We start from the raw sequence: 22,074 nt of genomic DNA, 5'->3' as shown, positions 1-22,074 counted from the left end.
GATCGTTGTCTTCCCATGGGTTGCTCGATTTCATGTGCTTACTTTGAGGCCTTCAGCACGTTCCTAGAATGGGTGGTGAAAGATGTGTCTGGGATACGCTCATGCTCGCACTATCTGGATGACTTTCTGTTTATAGGGCCAGCGGAATCAGCAGATTGTTCGATTTTGTTGCATACAATGGAGAATGTGACAAAAAACTTCGGGGTGCCTTTGGCGGAGGATAAAACAGTTGGTCCGGTGACAGTGTTGAGCTTCCTAGGCATTGAAATCGACACGGTAGCAATGGAATGTAGGCTACCTGCAGACAAGGTTACCGCGTTGCGCCAAGATGTGGTTAATACGATTGGTTTGAAGAAGATAAATTTGCGCAGTTTGCAATCGTTGTTAGGGAAACTGAACTTTGCATGTAGGATCATGCCGATGGGTCGAGCGTTCTGCCGCCGCCTATCCTTGGCAACAGTAGGGGTAAAGTCCCCTTTGCATTTCATCAGGATAAAGAAAGAGTTTCGGGACGATTTGAAGATGTCGGCGGATTTTCTGGACGAGTACAATGGCAGATCTCTGTGGATTCAGCCGGTGGCAGATGCTACCTCCTTGGGCATTTTGGTGCATGTCGTTGAAATGAGTGGCTTTGGTCTTTTCTTTCATGGTAGCTGGTCAGCAGCGGCTTGGCCGGAAGAATGGAAGGAGGAGGGGTTAACAAACAACCGGCTACTGTTGCATTTGTTCCCCAGGGTAGTTGCGTTGGCCCTGTGGGGTGACAAATTGAGGAATTTGAAGATTTCTTTTCATTGTGAGCATGTTGGAACGGTGACGGCAGTAAACTCGTTGTCAGCGGCTACGCCTGCAGTAGTGAAGGTCTTGCAGCACTTGGTTTTCCTGGGTCTTAAGTTTAACTTATGGATTGTATCTGAAGTTAGCTTGTCAGCGCCTGATCCAATAGTTGTTGCTCTTTCTCAATTTCAGTGGCAGCTTTTCCGGGATTTGGCACCACAGGCGGAGAGCGCGGGCCGGGATTGTCCAGTGGAGTTGTGGAACCTGCCGCGAGGGCCGTAACAGAGTTATTTACCAAATCGCTCGCGGATTCATCTTGGTCTCATTATAATCAGGCTTGGAGCTTGTGGGAATCCTGGATGTCAAGTATGGACCAGGATATGGAGGAGGAGTATGGTTTGTTGTTGTTCTTAGGTCATCATTGGGAGGCAGGTTGGTCTGTGACACGTTTGAATAAGTTTCTGGCGGGGCTAGCCTTCAACCTTAAATCGAGGGGGGGTAAGGATATAACGAAATCCTTCTTGGTTCGGCAAGTTGTTCGGGGTTGGAAGAAAGGCTGGAAGGCTTCGGACGGTCGCCGACCCGTATCTTATGAGGTGCTCTCAGCCATTGAGCGGAAGTTGCAAGAGGTGTGTTTTTCCGAATGGGAAGTGGTTCTGTTCTGTGCAGCCTTTTCTTTGGCCTTCTTTGGGGCATTTCGGTTAGGTGAGTTGGTTAGCCCGTCCGTTAGTAAAAAAGGTATTTTGTTAAGAGAAAACGTGGATGTCGAAGGGAATAAGGTGGTAGTGTTTATTAAGGCTTCCAAAACGGACGTGTATGGGAAAGGGTGCAAAGTGGTGTTGTTCAATGTTGAAGGATCCCCGGTGTGCCCGGTGGCATCCGTGAAGAAGTACATGGCAAAGGGCGGGGTGTTAGACGAGCCATTCTTGGTGCACGAAAATGGGTCTTTCTTGTCCCGTTTTCAGTTTATTTCTGTTTTTAGGAAATGTTTGGCGGCAGCGGGCTTACCTGCAACACAATATAGTGGTCACTCCTTCAGGATCGGGGCAGCGACTGAGGCCGCTAGGTGGGGCCTTGGTGAGGATGTGGTTCGGAGAATTGGGAGGTGGGAATCTTCAAGATTCCAGTCGTATGTTCGCCCAAACCTATTGTGAGTTAGAAGCTGTGTTAAGTTAATTGTTTGTTGCCTTTCTTTCTGTGTTGCAGGGCCTGATCCGATGCTCGTCTGGATCATGGGGCATTCGTATGTTGTATGGGCTGCGTTGCGTGCTGCGGTTCGTCCGGACGGTCGTCAGTTGGGTCTTTCTCGAGAGACAGTGACTTTACGATGGATCGGTAAAAGGGGGATGGTGTGGAAGGAATGGTTACCTGAATTTCATCGTTTTGTTAGACTGGATAGAGTGCCGGAGATCGTGGTGATACATTTAGGGGGGAATGATTTGGCTAAACGGTCTTGTAGGGAGCTGATTAAGGATATCAAATTCGATATCCTGAGGTTCTGGGTCATGTTTCCAAAAGTGTTGTTGGTGTGGTCCGACATCATTCCCCGTAAAAGATGGAGAGGTGCTAGATCACACGAGGGAGTGAACAGGGCCCGGATTAAAATAAACAGGGCCATATCTCGGTTTATGGTGAGGAATGGCGCGTTGGCCGTGAGACATGTGGACTTGGAATCGGGTCAAGGAGCTTACTGGAGAGCTGATGGCGTGCACCTGAACGCGGTGGGTAATGATATGTGGTGTTTGGCTATCCGTAGTGGCATTGAATTAAGCTTGAAGGTGTGGAGGGACATGAATGGCTAAGGTGTCAGGCCATTCGTGTTCGTGGCGGGGGTGGAGGTCCTCGAAGTCGGTGGAAATGGTAAATCGTGGTTCAATGGGGTGGGGATCTTGAGAGGTCCTGGACACCCCATGAGAGAATTTAACAAGGCGCGGTACGGTTATTCCGCGTGAGGTGGATTTATGGACCCCTGGCATGGGGGTGGGTTCGGTGGACCAGGATTGGTTGTTATCTGTCCCTGAGCTGGTGCTTTACGGCTGGGGGTAAGACTCATCCTGGGCTGAACATTGTGGAGTTTTTGGGATACTGAGTTTTTTATAACTTTGGGGCTTCGAGGACCGCCCCTCCTATTCTGGGTTGTCATAAAAGTTCTGTTATCTTTTATTTAATAAAATGGCTGCTGTGGCCAATTAAATCCAACATATGTCTCCGTCTGCTGTTTTGAGTACGTTAGAAGTTTATTCTTTAGATTAAGAGATCTGTTTAAGGGGGTTGGGGTAATTTTTTCCAGGTCACGGAACTCACGTATACCCTATGTCATGTTGAAATGACAGTGGAATAGTATAATTGAACACTTGAGAAATTCCGCATTAGTCCATTTACTATTGAGCTCTGGCATTATCGTGCACGCACAGAATCCCTTCTCATTCCTGTCTCTACCTTGTTCCTTTTTCACTGTCGAACATAAGTCGTTTGGTCTCTTTATGTTCCAAGATATCGATATACAAACAACCAATATCCATTCCATTCCATAAGGCTTTATTATCGGGGACGTTATTCTGCCTTAATCACAACAGTGAAGATGCACAAAAGGCTGCACATATTTCTAGTGTGAATGGCCCATTGTGCTGAGGAATTCTGTTGGCAGCAATGATGAAAGCTTCAGATTGTGTTTTTTGTTTTTTTCTTTCATTCCTTCCAGAAAAATCAGAAAACGTATCATCAAAAAATGTTTGAATTGATGATACATAAATGCCATTTCTTGGACATCGTTAAACCTGACTCTTTTTTTCTGTTAAAGCGGTGATCCAAAACAAAAAAAAAATAAAAAATATCATGGCCTAATCCTTTTTTTCTAACTGCTTTATATTTCTTTTATACTACTTCCTCTTTGATGATGCTTTGTTTGAGAGTTCCAGTGCATGCTGGGATACTCAAAGTGTCATCAGGGGGCAGAAGTGTCATCAGAAGCTGCAGTCACTTCCGCAGCCTTTTCCTCCTCCCTGAAGGGAATCATCATCAGTGACCTCTGTTTCAGAAGCTAACCTAGTCCTTGTTCTACTTGGCATGCGTCAGTTGTCAATTCTGATATATGCTCAGTAGATATTTGTCACTGTGCACTCTTCTTCTCAGTGCACAGTGACAGTGCACTCTTCTGCTGGCTCACATCAGAAATAACAAGGCTGCAATAGAGAGTGCACTGTCACCGTGCATTGTAAGAATACCCAGTGTGCAGAGACGAGCGCTGCCCCCTACAAGTGACGTCACTGGTGATCAGGTAGGCATGTGTTGAAGCATCGTAATGAGAAATTATAGGTGTTACAGAACCCCCAGCACCAAGAATATGTTATGCAGTATATATTATGTATAATAGGTTCCATGTGAAATGCATCAGTCCACAAGCTGCGCCCCTGGTCAGAGGGGACAAGATATTCTCCTTCTGACCTCCCCCACCTTTGTAATTCCCACAGTAAATATTAGCAGGCTCTGCCCTCCTGCGGCTATTGTAATGTATGTCTGGCCTGCTTTTTCTATTGGCCTGCCCTGTGTATCTGTGTTATATATTTCACATGGAACCTATTATACATAATATATACTGCATAACATATTCTTGGTGGAGGTTCTGTAACAATAGGGTACATCACAAAATAATATTGACCCCCTACAATCTACCAATATTAAGATAAAACCATGGCAGAAAGTATAAATAATACCGCAAAATAAGAGAACACCTCGTAGTGCTAGATAGCCGAAACAAAACAAGTTATTTCTCACAAAAAGAGCAAAGCTCTTGCACCCCAGCCTCCCAATTCCCATTGCAGCTTTATGGCTGCAACGGTTCTAGTTATGCTCATGTGTTGTAACAAACAGTGAATAAATATAGCATATTTGCGACTTAAAAATGGCAACTACAATTGCATATAATAATGTTTATTATATCTTCCAAATACTGCAAAAGCTACGAGTTTTTGTAATACGTTTTATTACTTTATTTTCCTAAATTCTTTCTCAAACACTATGCTGCAGTGCTGTTTCGATGACCAATTCACATTCTTTTAGAAGCTGCTTTCAACTGCTGCCCAGCAAAGATCCGTACATTACAAAAGTCTATGTAGGGGAAGTCCTCCATCTGAGTAGAGGGGGTGAGGAGGAGTAAAGTCCCAGACTTTTTTGGCTTTACTGTGGGCTTAAAAGGAGAAGGAAGCAATTCCTAGGATGATGATGATTATAATAATAATAATAATTAGAGTTATTATTATTGTTGTTATTATTATGTTTTTTGCTTTTTTTTATGTTTAGACAAAACTCATTTGTGAGCATGTTACAAATACATATATTAAAATGCACTTTTCCCAATCGAGAAGGCAGCCTAATGCTTAGAGCATGTAACATTCCAAATATAGAATTATTTGGAATCGCATGGATCTTTAGTGAAAGATTTAAAAAAAATAAAAAAAATAGATTTACAGCATTCTCTATTAAAAAAAGAAGTGGGGTTCTAGAAAATCAATATACCTATTAGAAGAAAGTGTAATGGAGAACAAACCATGGACCCGTGTTACCAGAGATGCCCCCGGGCAAGCTAAAAAATATTTAATAATATTCTGATTTTTATAGAGTCTGACACACGGACTCATGCCAGCTCCAAATAACACACAATATATCACTATTCCTATCCCCCTAGGCCTATGATCAAAGTGCGAACCCCTCAACCTTTGCCAAAGCCAGGATTGTGGCGTAACTTATAATAGATTTAACTTGATACCTGTGCTTAGCATAATGGGGCACTGAATCTATCCATGTCCAGTATAGCCAGTGTCTGCTTTTTATTTCAGTCCACTCGGGGTCATGATGTAATCTGGTCTGATGTTTCAGAATGCCTTGGCGCATGCTAATTTAATAAATGGAGCCCACCTCTATTGGCTGCCAGCCATGGAAAAGGCCTTTAACACAAATGAAATCTACTGCAATGAAAAAGTTCTAAAACAAATAACCTTTGTAAGTGTTTGTAGTCTAAGGTACCTTCACACTGAACAACTTAACAACGATAACGATAGCAATCCGTGACGTTGCAGCGTCCTGGATAGCGATATCATTGTGTTTGACATGCAGTAGCGATCAGGATCCTGCTGTGACATCGTTGGTCGGAGCTAGAAGGCCAGCACTTTATTTCGTCGCTGGATCTCCCGCTGACATCGCTGAATCGGCGTGTGTGACGCCGATTCAGCGATGTCTTCACTGGTAACCAGGGTAAACATCGGGTTACTAAGCGCAGGGCTGCGCTTAGTAACCCGATGTTTACCCTGGTTACCATTGTAAATGTAAAAAACAAACAAACACTACATACTTACATTCCGGTGTCTGTCGCGTCCCCCGGCGTTCTGCTTCCCTGCACTGGGTCAGCGCCGGCCGGCCGTAAAGCAGAGCACAGCGGTGACGTCACCGCTGTGCTCTGCTTTACGGCCGGCCGGCGCTGACACAGTCAGTGCGGGAAGCTGACGCCGGGGGACAGACACCGGAATGTAAGTATGTACTGTTTGTGCTCTGCTTTACGGCCGGCGCTTACACAGTGCAGGGAAGCAGAACGCCGGGGGACGCGACAGACACCGGAATGTAAGTATGTAGTGTTTTGTTTTTTTTTTTTTCATTTACCCTGGTAACCAGGGTAAACATCGGGTCACTAAGCGCGGCCCTGCGCTTAGTAACCCGATGTTTACCCTGGTTACCCGGGGACTTCGGCATCGTTGGTCGCTGGAGAGCTGTCTGTGTGACAGCTCTCCAGCGACCACACAACGACGAAACAGCGACGCTGCAGCGATCGGCATCGTTGCCTATATCGCTGCAGCGTCGCTTAATGTGACGGTACCTTTAGGGTTGGTCCCATTGTTTAGTTTCTGAAATTCACAGGTCCCCAGTTTCTTAAAGTCTTGGTTCCTTGGAGGACGGGCGCTCCTGCTTGAGTGACAGTTTAGGTCTGCAGCATCATTGTGCTGCCGGCTCAATCTCTCCAATCCCAAAAGTACAGAGAGACTGGAGTCAATAAGTCCTCCAGTCCTGCATGCTCCAAGAATCCCACTCCACTTGAAAGTAATGTGACTTCATTAAAATAGTAGCACGGGCATAATAAATATCTGATGTGTTTCGAGTCTGGCTGACTCTTAATTGTTGAGTCAGTCAGACTCAAAAAACATCAGATATTTTTTATGCCTGTACTATTTATTTTTTTAAATTAAGTCACTATAAAGAATTTTGCTTTTTAATTCGCTTTGCTTTGGATTGAAAAAAACGTCTTTTTATCACTTTGAAACTCAAGACCAGTAGTACAGGTGCTGTGGAACAAAGCAGAATCAAAACGTTGGGTGCCCAAATGGTAAAGCACACCAAACACAATACGCTAGAGTCTTAATCCCAAGGCACAGGTGTGCGCGTGTGTGCTAAGGGGCCTTAAATAGGTCTAGGGAGATGTCACTGATTCACGCAGGGTAACTTGCAAAACCTGACGTGGAGCACAACTGAAGGCAGCGGACCCAGAGGAAGGAAGTGGAGACCGGGATGCCCAGAACAGATGTGGAACAAGGTCTCTCAAAGACAACTTCTTTCCATATGTTCTGTCACTGTATATAGATTTTATGGAGCAGAGACCCCCCTTCTATAGGCCCTTAGAAATAGAGATCCACTATTTCCCATATGTTTTTAAATGCTGTCAGCCAAATGCTTTTTTCTGGTGGTCCCAACTCGACAACGCATTACATGATGATTAACCATTTATTTAAATGACCGTCACATTTGAATGGAACTGTGTAATTACAGCCGATCACTGCAGATCTGGGTTCTGTAGGGAATAGAGTGCTTTCTTAGCAATGCAATGGGGTTGAGTTATCAAAGCTTTTACACGAGAAATGTGGTGCTAATGCCGTGTTTTGTACTTTAGCAAGGCTGGAGTGGAGCGAGCATGTACTACGCCGGTCCTAATGAATTGTGTTCCAATAGCTTTACATAATTTGGAGATCTTCAGTCAGAGTCTATTAATAAAATAATTTTTCACTTTGCACAACTTTATCTTTATTTGCCAGTTCCTGTGCCAGCAGCTGGTGGTAAAAAGTCTCACTAGGAGCATTAACCAGTTGTGGGAACCATGACGTCTCTTCAAGATTCTTAGTGCTTAATAAAGTCCATAGAATTAAAGGGGTCGTCCAGGCTTGAGTTACAAGTCTGCAGTCACTCAATGTGAATCCTAACAGTGTGCACGCTGTCAGGATACTCCGGTATTGGCGGGAGCAGGCTGGCACATGTCTGCAAGTATAGAATTTGCATACATCCAGTCACATGCTGACTAGACTTGCAGCCTTCCTCAACATAAGTGAATTGCGTGAGGTCGGACATATTTAGTCGGAATGTGGCCGGAAGTATGCACTCAACTCACCTGACCGCCCACTCCTGGCACTAACACTGGAGAATCCTGAGCGCGCGCTGTTAGGATTCACAAGTATACAGTCCTATTTGACTGACTGCAGACTTGTACCCCAAGCCTGGATAACCCTTTCAACTACTGTGCTCTTGGCTTTAGCTCTTGGGTGAGACAAATTCTCTTGGTAACCAAGGCTAAGATTTCTGACAATGCCTCACCACCCTTGGGTCATGATGACTGTCAAATGGACATTCATTTTCTACTCCTGATAATGTCCTATACACCTCTTGTCCCTTTATTTTCATCCCATTCCTTGTGACCAGTGCTGAATGCAGGGCACAGGAGGAAACCTTATAACCTATCTGTATTGGGGTCCACCAGTGATCCATCCCGTACCACTCATATAATCCTGGCAAGCACCAATTGGATACAGTAAGTGCCTATTGCTCAGTGTGAGGCTGAGTTACTGACACAACCATCGGCAGTTCGCTATTACAATAAATTGGGCACCTCAGTGGTACCCTATGCAGCTGCCTACTGAGCCAACCCCTTTAGCCCTGCCCTTTATTAACTTTTTTTTTTCATCAGTTAACAGAACTCAAATGAAAACAACACATAATGTAATAGTCTTTCAGACACTCAATGATTATAAAATCCTAAACTGGTTTCCCGGGACCCAGTTTATGAAGCCCAGGAGTGGTCAATCAAAGTAGAAAATGTACAAACACTTTATATACATTCTATTTTATGTTTAGACAAAACGGAAACTGTTGGCTATTTATACGTCCTGCCAACAAATTCCACAGCTTTTCATGTTTGCTAAATTGATGAAAATCAAACCGGGAGATTTATTCTTTAAACCAGAGTACTTCAGGATACTTAACGTAACGACAATATAACCCATCAAGGATTCCTTAGCAAGTCACAAAGGCCTCTTTTTTTTTTTAATCTAATTGTGCTCCATGTCTTTTTATAAAAACATACACAGACTTGCCAAACTGCATTTTTCTGTGTTCTAGAAACTACATAAAGTTTTTCTGTGAAGGTCAGGAAATGTTTTGAAATGAATTTGAAAGTTTATTATTTTATTACACCTCTTTGATTCAGGGCCACACATGTTTGAATACTATTAGTACTGTTTACATCTTGTAATTGGCTGTACGTACGTTGTAGCTAAGCCAGGTAGGATTGGGTTAAAGCCTTACACTGCAGGTCTTAATTAGATCCACCTGCCTAGTTTTGACTAAAGGTACCTTCACACTGAACAACTTTCCAACGAGAACGACAAGGATCTGTGACGTTGCAGCGTCCTGGATAGCGATCTCGTTGTGTTTGACACGCAGCAGCGATCAGGATCCCGCTGTGACATCGCTGTGGTCGTCGCTGAAAGTCTGGAACTTTATTTGGTCGTCAAGTCGGCGTGTATCGTCGTGTTTGACAGCAAAAGCAACAATGCCTGCAATGTTTTTTCATGGAGCAACAACCAGCGAGAACGATAAGTACGTCACTGGATCGCTCCTGCATCGTTCTGCTGTTGCCGGTGTTTGACGTCTCCTAGCGACTTAAACAGCGACGCTGCAGCGATCGGCTCGTTGTCTATATCGCTGCAGTATCGCTTAATGTGATGGTACCTTAAGAATCAGCAAATTGGTTCACCTAGTGTCAGTCTGCTGGATGTTGAGCAGACTGGAGTGGGTTGGTTGAAGCTGGTGAGTGATCAGCCGAAATGTGAGCTGTAGCTGGGAGAGAGATTAGCCAGGTCTCTCTCTGAATGGAGACTTCACCGGTTAGCTATGAAAGCTGAGCAGTCTGTGCATTGGAGGTACAGAGTAATGTGTGGAAGTTTTGGCCTTCTCCGTGTGAACTGTTAATGAAGATTAACACTTTTGTTTGGCGCTGGAAGTTGCTTGATCTCAGGCTGAAGGTGATACGGAGACTGGTAGGACCGTACCTTTTCCATGTATAACGTTTTCTCCGTAAGAAAGGACTACAATCTGTTCGAGTGAGCCTGCACTGACCTATAGGTGTCTGCTGAATAAACGGTTTATTTGCTTTTATACCTTTGTGCCCAGAAGAGGCTGTTTATGAAAGCAACAAAACTGCACGTTTGGACCAAACCGCATTGCCTGTGTGAAAGCTGAAAGTGTGGATCCCTAGAATGTCTAGCATATGGCTCTATATAACAATGCCTGGGCATACATCCACCATTGACCACATTGACATCTACTGCAAGGTGTACTTTTTTTAATTTTTGCTCTCGGCTGGAGAAGCATTTCTGGCAAAGCACAAGGAGGTGCATGACACTGCGCCAAATTCATTAAGCGGTGTGCGCTTCTTAATATTGGTTCTTTGTCCTTTAGCAAAACCGACCCCTATACGTATGCAGTGTCCCGTTTTTGGACACCACTCTTGATAGCATGTGTAACCAGAAATGGTGTAAAGATATGTGTCTCTAGAGAATCAAATTAATACAGACAGCAACTATCTTTTCATGGTTATTTTTTGGCATCCCTAAAAAAAAAAGTGTGTTTTTTATTATTAATAATAATAATAATAATAAGAATAATAATAAATAATAATATTGAATCACTCTTAATTGGGACACGTATGAATGTAATGGACCTTATGGCAAAACTTGAATAAGGGCCCTGTCCTAGTGATGCCTAATGGCACCACAACCCCCAAGTATCTTGGGCTGATGTGTTTATCCCCCAATGTTGTTTTTATTGCCATAGGTTTTTTTTATTCCTAAATCCTTGATGTTTTAGATCCAGGGTTGCCAATTTAAATTTATTTATTTTTTTCTTTGACAACTTACGGTATGTAAAAATCACAGACAGAAAACATTTATTTTTTCACGGTTAGCAAATTTCAGATTTTTGATTTTTTTTTCATGGTATTCTGCAGGTTTTGCTATTGAAGGACCCTCTCAAGCAAAGATAGAGTGTGATGATCAGAGTGATGGATCTTGTGATGTCAAGTACTGGCCAAAGGAACCAGGTGAATATGCTGTTCACATCATGTGTGATGATGAAGACATCAAGAATAGTCCATACATGGCCTACATCCAGCCTGCATCTGGGGATTTTAACCCTGATAAGGTAAGCAGTTTTATTGTAATTTCAATATCAAAAGTTTTTAGTTAACAGAGAACACAGTGTTACAGTTGCACATTCATTTATTATGGCCCTAAGCCCATTTTTCTGACGTCTGTTATATAATGTATTTATTTTAAGGCACTTACTTCCTTTTGGAATGTACTCCTTGTCTGTTCCTGCTTCCTTTCTGTATTGTTGGTAGATGTAAATACACTTTTAGGCTGTGCGGCAGCAGCTCCGTTGGGTCATTACGTAAAAAAAGCACCTGTTACTGTTTTTATATATTACAAGTGGGTATTATATCTAGTGCTAAAGGAGAAAAAAAATCTCTCTTAAAGTATATTTATATACTTTATACGGCCATTTCTCCAAAGTGTCCCGAGAGCAACTCGACAACACCAGGACACATGTTGCTCGTGCTACTGTGAGCAACCTGCGTGTCCTAAACCTACTACCATGGCCTCTAGTGTCTCCGGACTCGTCTCCTATTGATCCCATCTGGGATGTCCATTGGTCCGGAATTGCAAAGGAAACTGCCAGCAGCGGATCTTGAAGATTTGCCCAGATGCATTCAGAGCGACAAAACATTCCTCAGACAATCATTTAAAGGGATCCTGCCAGCACGATTTTGTAATGTTAAGTATAGACATGGCTGTAATGGTGCTGTAATACCAATTGCATTGATATCTTTGGTAAAGAAATCGGTTTTGTGATTCTTCTTTAATCACCATTTGAAGTTTTATGATGATTAGATTTTGGTGCACAGGGGCCGGACTTCTTCTCCCTGTCTGTGATTCCCTGACCTCTCAGTTTGCCTCCGGTCTGCCTCCTTTGTCTGAAATCACAGCTGCGACCGGTCAAAAACCAAAGGTAGCAGAGGTGCTGGGAATCGCAGAGAGGGAGGAGGAGACCCAGTGCACAGTCCGGCCCCTGTGCACCGAAATCCGACTAGCAGAAAACTTCAGTTCATTAAAGAACAACAACAAAGTGGATTTCTTCACCAATGGTATCAATTCGATCAGCATTACGGCCCCATTACAGCCATGTCTTGCATTACAAAATTGAGCTGACAGGTTCTCTTTAATAACCTCAGTGATGTATATACATATATAAAGAGAATGTCACTGGTGTATAGTACTGCCGACTTGTCAACGATCTCTAGATTCGGTATCTAGCACATTCTTGGGTTGCGATTCTAGAACAGAATTTTTTTTTTCTTGCAATGTCTAATATTTAACAAAGAATTGTCTGAAGAGGACCGGATCCCAGATTTCCTATCGTGAGATTAGTAAAGCCGTGTATGGGCTTTTATTGACGTCTCCATGAGCAAAGCCTCTCTAGGAGCAACATCTGTTGAGCTGTGGTCTCCCTTGTAAGCCAACGTCTATGCATTTGTAATGAATTTATTGGCTTGGTCAAGTTTTCCACTTGTGATGTCACCTGCGCCTGTGGGGGATAGAAATGGTTTTTCATCAAAATCTTTACGTTGCACATTGCAAATGTTACACGTACAGCTAACTGAGCAACATGCTGCTGGGCTCGCCTCCGAGACAGGAAATGTTTTGGAACGGTCCCGACAAGAACATCGACTGCTCCGTCTGTAACTCAATACTCCTGCCAAACGCAGGTTTCCAGTGAAGCATTAAATTGTCGGCTACCTTGTAATCTAGGAATAATTTCATTCAAACATTCACAGTAGAGATTCCCTCATGCTGAGGATGAAATCGATCTTTAAGGTGAGTCTGTCAAACTGATCGATGCCTCCGTTCTGCAGAAACTGAAGGGTGCACCCTGGGTGTTGCAAAGAGGCTCAGTGCACCATTCTGCCCATTGTTTTGCATGTCACCACCTCCCTTAGTTATAATTGACATTGGTGGCTTGCCATAAGGGAGCATTGCCTGCTGAGAAATCACAGGTGAGTCAACGCTGTCAATCATAAGGGAGGTGGCGACATGCCAAACAAGTGGGTAGAATGGTGCACCGAGCCTCTTGGCCACACTCAGGGTGCACCCCTCAGTTTCCACAAAACAAAGACAGCAATCAGTTTGATAGACTCCCCTTAAAGATCGGTTTTCCAGAAAACTTTTCCTCTTTTTTTTTTTTAAAATCTCCTCCATTACAGGTGAAGGCGGTGAATGCATGCAAAACCTGTGCACTGTTCCTCTTCGCCATACCCAGGGTGCACCGAGCACCCTAATTGGCATCTTTGATTTTAACTTCGGATTCTGCTGAACGTTGGAAGTGATTAAAATACTATTCATAATTTGCAGGTTTTTTTTTAAGTTTCTTTGTTTTTTTTTTCTTGTAAAATTTATTGGTAATTTTTGCCCCAAATTCTTAAAAAATGGCACAGGTGGTTAATGAATTTTTCTCAAAACTAAAAATCCTGTTTTTTTTTTTGTTCCCCTTTTTATTGCACCTTTTTAGCCCAAAAAGTCACATATTCTGCATAAATGTTGCAAAATTGACACACAGAAAAAAAAAAAAAAAATCAGGTGTCACTAAAATGACTCCAGGGGAGAACTGGAATAAATTTGCACAAAAAAAAACTAACGACTTTATAAAAAGTTACGGTTGATAAATTGACAACAATCTGGAAACCCCAAACCAAAGCCTTAATAAATAAAAAATAAAAAATCAGGCAAATACACTGAAAATGGAACTTTAAAAACTGACAAGTGAGCAAAAAAAGGCAAAAAAAATGGTAAAAAAGCGCAAATTCAATAATAAATCCGGCCCTCTAGCTGTGGTTTTTATAGGAGCTATATCCCCTAAAAGGCTTTGATTATACTGTCATTTTAAGTGGACAGAATTCCTTAAGTTTTGGGAAGTTTCTCAGGTTTTTCCCTAAGAAAATCAGGGCAAGCCCTGTCAAAGTTGCAATTTTTTATTTGATGGTTGCCAGCCATGTTTCCCAGTTGTAAATGAGGAAAATTCAGAAATGCTATATCCCTGACATGTTGGATACCTATGAGACCTGACACACCCCATGTACTATAATGAGGTCCATTGGGCTTCTGCCATGGGCTGATGTTTTTACCAGAATTTGTATTTTGTAAATTTTAATGTACTGGTATATATATTTTTGCTTTTATTTTGCAGGTTAAAGCATACGGTCCCGGTCTGGAGAAAACTGGATGCATTGTTAACAATCCTGCAGAATTTTACGTCGATCCAAAAGACGGTGGGATGGCACCTTTAAAAATTTTTGCCCAGGTAAATCTAAAAAATAAGAACAACACAATAAAAAATATAAAGTTCTGGAAAAGGGGATAAAGTTTAATGAATTCCAGGCTGATGAGTTGACCTCTGGTGGAGACCTCCTGGGTATAATGGCTCACTGTGCTCCTCAGACTGTGGGGTCTCGGCTGAGCTTCTCTTGGCGACCACACAACCCCAGACAGGCTGAACTTCTTTCCATCAAACCAAATGACTCCACTTGGCAGCTTTCTCCTGGAATGACTGCACGTTATGCGCCGACTCAATATATGCTGAGCTTGTCCTTTTTTTTTACTAAGAAAAATAAAGTAATGAAACTGTAAAACTTTAGACTTGGCGACGAGCATTAGTACATAGATGCTGAGGTATACGTGACCCCCGACTCGGGCAAATAAAAACATATGTTCTGACTCATTTCCACTTATACCGGAGATTTTATTATTTATTTTTACCAGGATGTTGAAGGCAGCCCCGTGGATATCAACACAAAGTCTAAACCAGATGGCACGTATGTCTGCTCGTACAATCCCGTGAAGCCCATTAAACATACTATTGCTGTCACGTGGGGTGGTGCGAGTGTACCCAGCAGCCCGTTCAGAGTAAGTTTTGTTATATCCTGTTTTTTTATTTATAAATTTGCTTTTATGGGATTTATTATGTGTGTTTTGGTATTATTTTGCTTGTGTAGGTCTATGTCCATTTCATACTTCCGAAGTTGTGCTAGTGCATCAGAAACAAAACTGCAGTACCTACAAAATGGCAAACTTAAAAAAAAAATTAAAAAAGTAATAATAAAAATAAACTAGTATTTGTCTGTAAAAAGCGCTTGGCCTTTTTTTTTTTAAAAGATTCGTTAATGACATATTTTTATTGATTTCTATAAATTCTAGAAATGTACACAAATGTAGAAATCTATTTTAGCACTAGTTACTTGTTAGAATAAGCTGATCGCAAAGTTTCCCACCTACTGGGACCCCGATGATCAGAGTGTTCAATTTCTGTGTAGCGCCACTATCGGGGAAATTAAACATTCTACAGGTCCCATTTTAAATTTAATGGGTTGACAGATCATCCGTAACAAGAGACCCATTTTCTAACTTCTTTCCATTCTGTCCAAGAGATCCTGATCGGAGGACCCCCTCTGTTAACTTTCTAATGGGGTAAATAAAATAAGTTTTGTATACTGAACAACGGGTTGCATGGTTAAGGGAACTTTGAAAGTGTCCTCCTTGTACTCTATTTCACTCTCAGGCCAGGAGCTCTTAAAATGAGGGTCTTTTTCTCCGTAGGACCCTGACATGTACATTAGTGATCACTGATGAGCAAATATGCTGGGATAAGGTGTTATCAGAGCATGCTCGGGTCCTAACCGAGTGACTTCGGTGTGATCGAATAATACGTTCGAGTCCCCGCGGCTGCATGTCTAATGGCTGTTTGGCAGCTGCAGCAAATGCAGGGATTGCCTAACAAATAGGCAATGCCTGCATGTGTTGCAGTTGTCGAACAACCGTGAGACTTGCAGCCTCAGAGACTCGAACCTATTATTCAAGCACGCTGAAGTCACTCGGTTAGCAGATGCTCATGCTCAGATAACACCTTATCCCAGCATATTTGCTCATCTCTAATGTACATACATTACATAGGCAAGTCACTCTCCACAAGGAGAAATGTTACCCCTTAGATCTCAGTCCAGAGCCTCTCAATTAGCCAAATCAGATCTCATATTTGCACTGACGAGGGGCAATACCCCGAAACACCGTGTCTGCAAATTGAGATTCTAGTTTGGCATTTATCCTATGTCCTATTCCAAGGCTCGTTAAAGGGTCGATAATGACTTGTAGGATCACTGCTCCAACAGGTGGCGCTATAGTTCTAGTCCGCTTCCTCTCTAAATAGGTAATTTGCATAGACAAGCTAATATCTTCAGTGCATGTTGAGTAATACTTAAAAAACCCTGCAGTATTGCTACAAGCACATAAATGCCTGCATACACATTAGATAAGTCAGCAACGTACCAATCAGCTGACCACCTAATGTTCATTGGGGTCACCCGACTGTGCGCCAACCAACTGTGTCAAGGGACAGAAGGATGGGGGGAGGTTGGATTTCAAGTGTCTTACCATTTTGTTTTTTTGGGCAGAAAAGTTACGGCCATATGAGTTATGCAGCAGGAGAGCATAGGAGAACTCAGACGCATGGGGGATAATTCAGCGGACGGCTATCTAATGTGTATGGCCACTTTACGGCCTTACTGGCCACCGGGGTGATATGAGCTGAGGTTTGTGGTAGGGGGCACAAGCAAAACAGTCCAAATGTAAATTTATAGGTGGTAGATCTTCTAACCCTCTTTTTTCAAGTGCTCTAGAAACCACTTGTCATCTGTTTGTCACTTAGGTGAATATTGGGCAAGGTAGTCACCCACAAAACGTGAAGGTCTTTGGCCCAGGTGTGGAGAAGACTGGTCTGAAGGCAAATGAACCAACGCACTTCACAGTTGATTGTACAGAGGCCGGGGAAGGTAACTGATATTTCTTATTATGGTATCTACTTCACGAGTTATAGTTTTTACAACCGACCTAGTTCCTAATGGAAAGTTTTTATAATATTATTATTATTATTATTATTCCCCCCCCCCCTCCTATTTTTGCAGTATGTTTTCTTCAATCTCTAGTGCTGTAGTGTCTAAGCAGCTGCCATTCATCTGGTACAAACTGCGACTCCTAGCATAGTTGTGACAACCTTTGGCTTTAGCCAGTGCTGAGTGCTGTAGTTTGGCAACAGCTTGAGAGCTACAGCTTGGACTCTTCTATAGTAGAGCGTTAGTATAGGTTTTTTTTTATGTTTGCATTTATTTTGAAACCTCTTTGAGACAATTATTCAAAATTGAAGTGAAAAATGGTCTCCTAGAGGCTTTTCCTTCTGAAAGAAGGGACCAATACAGGCAAGATATATGAAAATGTAGAGCCATCCCATAAAATAAAGTCCAGGTAGTATGTGGTCAAATATCTCCTCGAACTTCCTTTATACTTTACGACTTCCTTTTTTAACTTTCTAGTTCATCCATTTAATTTTTGAAAAAAATCATTTAAAGTAATAAGAAAAAAACAACAAAAAAATCCATATTTGAAATGTTTTGGTTGCGCTATGGGCATCTCAATCATTTCACCGTTTGGTGTCACTGTTATTTCCCTACAATTTTTTTTTTTTTTAGAAAACCTTTTTAACTTAATATATTGATTTTATTTCCCCCTTTTTTTTGTGACACAAAAAAAGTAGTAAATATGAAAAGTCCAATTAAGTTTTTCATTTGTACGAACTTTTATTCTGTTTTTTTTTCCCCAGGTGATGTAAGCGTTGGAATTAAATGCGATGCCCGTGTAATAAGCGAAGAAGAAGAGGACATTGATTTCGACATCATCCCTAATGCAAACGACACTTTTACCGTTAAATATATGCCCCCTGGCGCTGGTCGATATACCATTAAAGTTCTCTTTGCTGGAGAGGTGAGTGAATAATGGTGCTATGGAATATAGAAATATTCTTCCACAAATTTATGCCACTTAGAGCTGAAAATATACTTGCGGTTCTTCAAAAGCCAAGAACAATATTGTTGTGCGTTTGATCGTTTCTTAGAAAGAAATGCAAAAATTTATCTTGGCGTGTCACAAAATTTGAAGACTGTTTTGGAACTTTATCGTTTACTACAGCAGTTGCCGCAGGGGTGGGCGATTTTTGTAGACTTTACGACATATCATTACTGGGATCTGCTCATGTCTTTTTCCTTTACACAGCACTAGGATAATAAAAACTGTGATTAATATTAATGAAAAAAAAAAACAAATCTATGTAGTAGAGGTAACATTTCAAGTTCCATTGGCAGCCTGGCTCCAGGCATTTGTTCTGTCCTGAATTAAAGGGAATGTTTAAGGGATGAAAAAAATGAAGAAAAAAAAACAAAACTGTGGTTAGGGCCTTTTTGGCTTAGAGGGCTTGGCCACGGCCCCTCCGTTGCATTCATCATCATGTATTCATTAGAATTTTGGGCTTTGCTGTAGATGGTGCTCTCTCCGGTGGCGATCTTCATGAAAATTGCTTCGGCGCATGCGCAGATTGACCTCCTACGGTCTTCAGGAAAGTGGCATTGGAGGTGACGCATGCGCAAACTGAGATCTCAGCCTCAACCTCTAATATTTCTTAAGGCTGAAGTCATCTACTTACCTCTTAAGTTATCTAGTGGCTAAAAGCCAACTGATATCCTGGATAATATCATATTTCTACTATTTGCCATACAGGAGATTATTGGCCTTTTTTTCCCCTAAAAACAAATGTAGTTAGGAAATGTGGAATACAGTGTCTAGGACAACTAATGTGCTTGTTATAGTGATTATTTCTTTACTATTAATTATTATTTATTTTTTTAGTTATTTTTTTTTTTTTTTTTAAGTATAATGATTTTCATTTACGAGTCTACCAGACATTTTGCTTTTTGTCAGTGGTGTTAGTAAAAAGATTTTTAATGCTTTTTTTTCTCCTTAATAGGAAATCCCTTCTAGTCCATTCAGAATTAAGGTTGACCCCTCGCATGATGCCAGCAAAGTAAAGGCTGAAGGGCCTGGGCTCAATAAATCTGGTATGTACGGTATATAGGATTTAGTCGGTCAGTTTTTGATCTATGCTGATCTGATCATAAGAATAGATTTTCTCACATTAGGCAAAAAAAGGTATTCCTTTCAGTTCCACCTTTTGTCCATGGACTGCGTCCGGTATCGCAGCTCAGCTCCAATCACATACGCAACTCATGAGTTAACATTGGATTATGGCAAACAATATAGATTTCTTGTGTTAAACTTTATATATCTTTTATTAATTTTTTTAAGGGGTTGAAAATGGAAAGCCCACACACTTCACAGTATTTACCAAAGGTGCCGGAAAAGCCCCCGTTGAGGTCAAGTTCAATGGACCCACCGCAGAGGACGCCGTGAAAGACTTTGAAATTATCGATAACTACGATTACTCCCACACCGTCCGATACACTCCAGTCCAACAGGTATTTACAATGAATGTATAGTGTCTAACAGAGCCAACTTTCCAAAAAGGATAACTTTTTTTTTTTCTAATTTGTCTGTTTTTCGGGGACAATGGGGAATAAAATTCTGGCAGGAGCGCAGTAGATGCTACACAGGGTCACATCTTGCTGGACATGTAGAACGCTTTTCTCTTCTGTAGGACACCTCGTGGATGGCTTACTTTAGACCAATGTTTTGTGCCACAATTTGCATCATCTTTGTAGAATCTAACCACATCAAAAATGCATAACAAATCTGGTATAAGACATGTACATCAGTTTGGTGCAAATCGATAAGGAATTCTGGTACATTTACTTTCAATGTTTCCCTAATATTGCTTTTCTTTTGTATTTATCGATCGTTACTTTTCGTAATGTTTAATGATTCTTTCTATCAATTAAAAGTAGACTATAAATCACTGACCGCACCGCAATATGCTGCTTGTGCTTAAACTGGGTGAATCCTTTACCTGCACCCACAGTTGTAAACTTGCTTTTTTACTTTTCTTTAGATCCAATATCACAATGTAGCATAACTACGTTTTGTCCCATTTAGATGGGTCAGTTTTCCCCCCTTAATGAGTTCCGATGGACTATGAACATCTCGATTGGCTCCTGTTAACACAAGCCGATGTGAACAGGGGATGATGTGCTGCCGATAATGATGATTCATTTTGTGCCGGCATAATCGGTGCTAGCCGGCACATTTACATGGGTTGATATTTTGGAACAAGTGTTCTTAGTTCGCAGATTATATCTGCTCATCTACATGGACCATGAAGGACTGGCAGTGTTTTCTACTCAAATCAACCCAATAATTTGAATGCTTTTAGTTCTTAAGCCAACTCTTTTGTTACTGGTAGTCAACACCCTGATCAGTCGATTGTCCTGCTTTTCTAAGGCTAGGTTCACATTGCGTTAGGTGCAGTTCGCTGACTGGATCCGTTACATAGCGACACTAACGCTATGTAACGGATCCGTTAGCGCACCCATTGACTGCCATTATGTAGTGCATCGCTAACACATGTCATAATCGGCATGGGTTAGTGATGTGCCGTCATTCTGTGACGGACCCTCGGACGCAGTTTGCAGCATTTTCGGGTCCGTCACCGCTAGCGCAGATAGAGCATCTGCGCTAGCGCAATCACATAAACGCGATTCTTTTTCGGCACTTGTGTTAGCGCAGTCCATTAGCTTATGCGTTGAACGGATTGCACTAACGCAATGTGAACCTAGCCTAACCCTCAGCAATTAATCTCCTCATGTCTGGACATGTATTTCATGGTTGCTCCACAGGGTAAAATGTAGTGTCATGTATTAAAGTCTCAAGACCAAATCCCTATAAAGTCTCTATACCCCAATAGAACAGTCATGAGTTTAGGCAATAAAAATAACTACTCAGTTACAGCTCGTTCACATTTCCGTTTTTTTGTGTACGAGTGCTTTCCGTGCTTTTCATGGATAGCGCTTGTACCTATAAGGCCTTATTCAGACGTCCAACTTTTCCACGTATGGCAAAGCCTGACCTTTTTTTTTTTTTTTTTTTGGTGGGGGGGGATCATAGTTTAAGAATGTGATTTGAGTGTCATCAGATTCTCTCTTGCGAAAGAAAAGGTTTCTCCTCCAGCTTCATTCTGTCAGTCCGTGAAAATCAGTCCACACTCAGATATCAGAATTTTTTTTTCACAGACCCATAGACTTGTATTGCCAGTTATGAGTGTGATCTGTGAAAACTCCAAATAGCGCTCAAACGCAAAAATTGGATGTCTAAATGAGGTCTAATAATGAATGGGATCATTCTTATATCTGTGATCCAAGACATATCTAATATTAATCTGAGTGTCTGATCAAAATCAACAATGCAACTTGGAAAAAAATCTTGACACTACTCTGATACCAGCCAAGTGCTGTGCGTTTTTCACAGACTTCGAAATAAAAAAAGAGAATTTTTTTTTTTTTCTGACAAATTGAATGAACTCTATCTAAATTGATTTAGTAGAAAAAATACACATGGTCCCACTAGTTTATATAGATCATAAACTCCTAATATACTTAGTCTGTGTAACCATTTGGATATCGTCATATGAGATGGTAATATTTCTTTGAATTATTTTAATTTTTTTTCTAAATATTTGTCTTTTTTTTTTTTTTTTTTAAGTTTTCATCTGATTTTTTTTTTTCTTTTTTCTGTAGAGGAATAATTCTTTAGAAACGTTTCTACACCTTTCTTTATGGCTGTATCTTCAATCCTATACAAGTTAGGGAATACTTGCGCAGTAAGACTTGTAGTGTGATTTGTCTTAAAGAGAAACTGATGTGACAGTGCACCGTACTAGAGTCATTGACCGCCGAGCCGTAAGACGAACTTGTGTGTGTCGCACACCATCAGTCATCTCTGTAAATCACATCAAATGACTCTTCATGTATTAGACTGAAGGAATCCTAAGACCAAAAACACCAAAATTCCCTCTATTTTAACTCTCATTATTGTGTCATTTACTCCAAGGTCA

The 22,074-nt window shown here is 41.6% G+C and overlaps 1 protein-coding gene across 2 annotated transcripts in view; it reads left to right on the top strand.

Moving 5' to 3' along the window:
* FLNB (filamin B) overlaps window positions 1–22,074 on the top strand; it is a 195,577-nt gene that overhangs the window by 118,815 nt on the left and 54,688 nt on the right. For both annotated transcript variants that reach the window (XM_069736664.1, XM_069736663.1), the window contains exons 12-18: window positions 11,090–11,283; window positions 14,383–14,496; window positions 14,955–15,098; window positions 16,894–17,017; window positions 17,842–18,002; window positions 19,039–19,129; window positions 19,377–19,546. In XM_069736664.1, the coding sequence (XP_069592765.1) occupies window positions 11,090–11,283; window positions 14,383–14,496; window positions 14,955–15,098; window positions 16,894–17,017; window positions 17,842–18,002; window positions 19,039–19,129; window positions 19,377–19,546 (998 nt within the window). The remainder of the gene's footprint in view (window positions 1–11,089; window positions 11,284–14,382; window positions 14,497–14,954; window positions 15,099–16,893; window positions 17,018–17,841; window positions 18,003–19,038; window positions 19,130–19,376; window positions 19,547–22,074) is intronic.

Source organism: Ranitomeya imitator, chromosome 8 (genome assembly GCF_032444005.1).
Source record: "Ranitomeya imitator isolate aRanImi1 chromosome 8, aRanImi1.pri, whole genome shotgun sequence".
In the NCBI taxonomy this organism is placed as follows: domain Eukaryota; kingdom Metazoa; phylum Chordata; class Amphibia; order Anura; family Dendrobatidae; genus Ranitomeya; species Ranitomeya imitator.
This window is presented reverse-complemented; position numbering and strand designations above follow the sequence as displayed.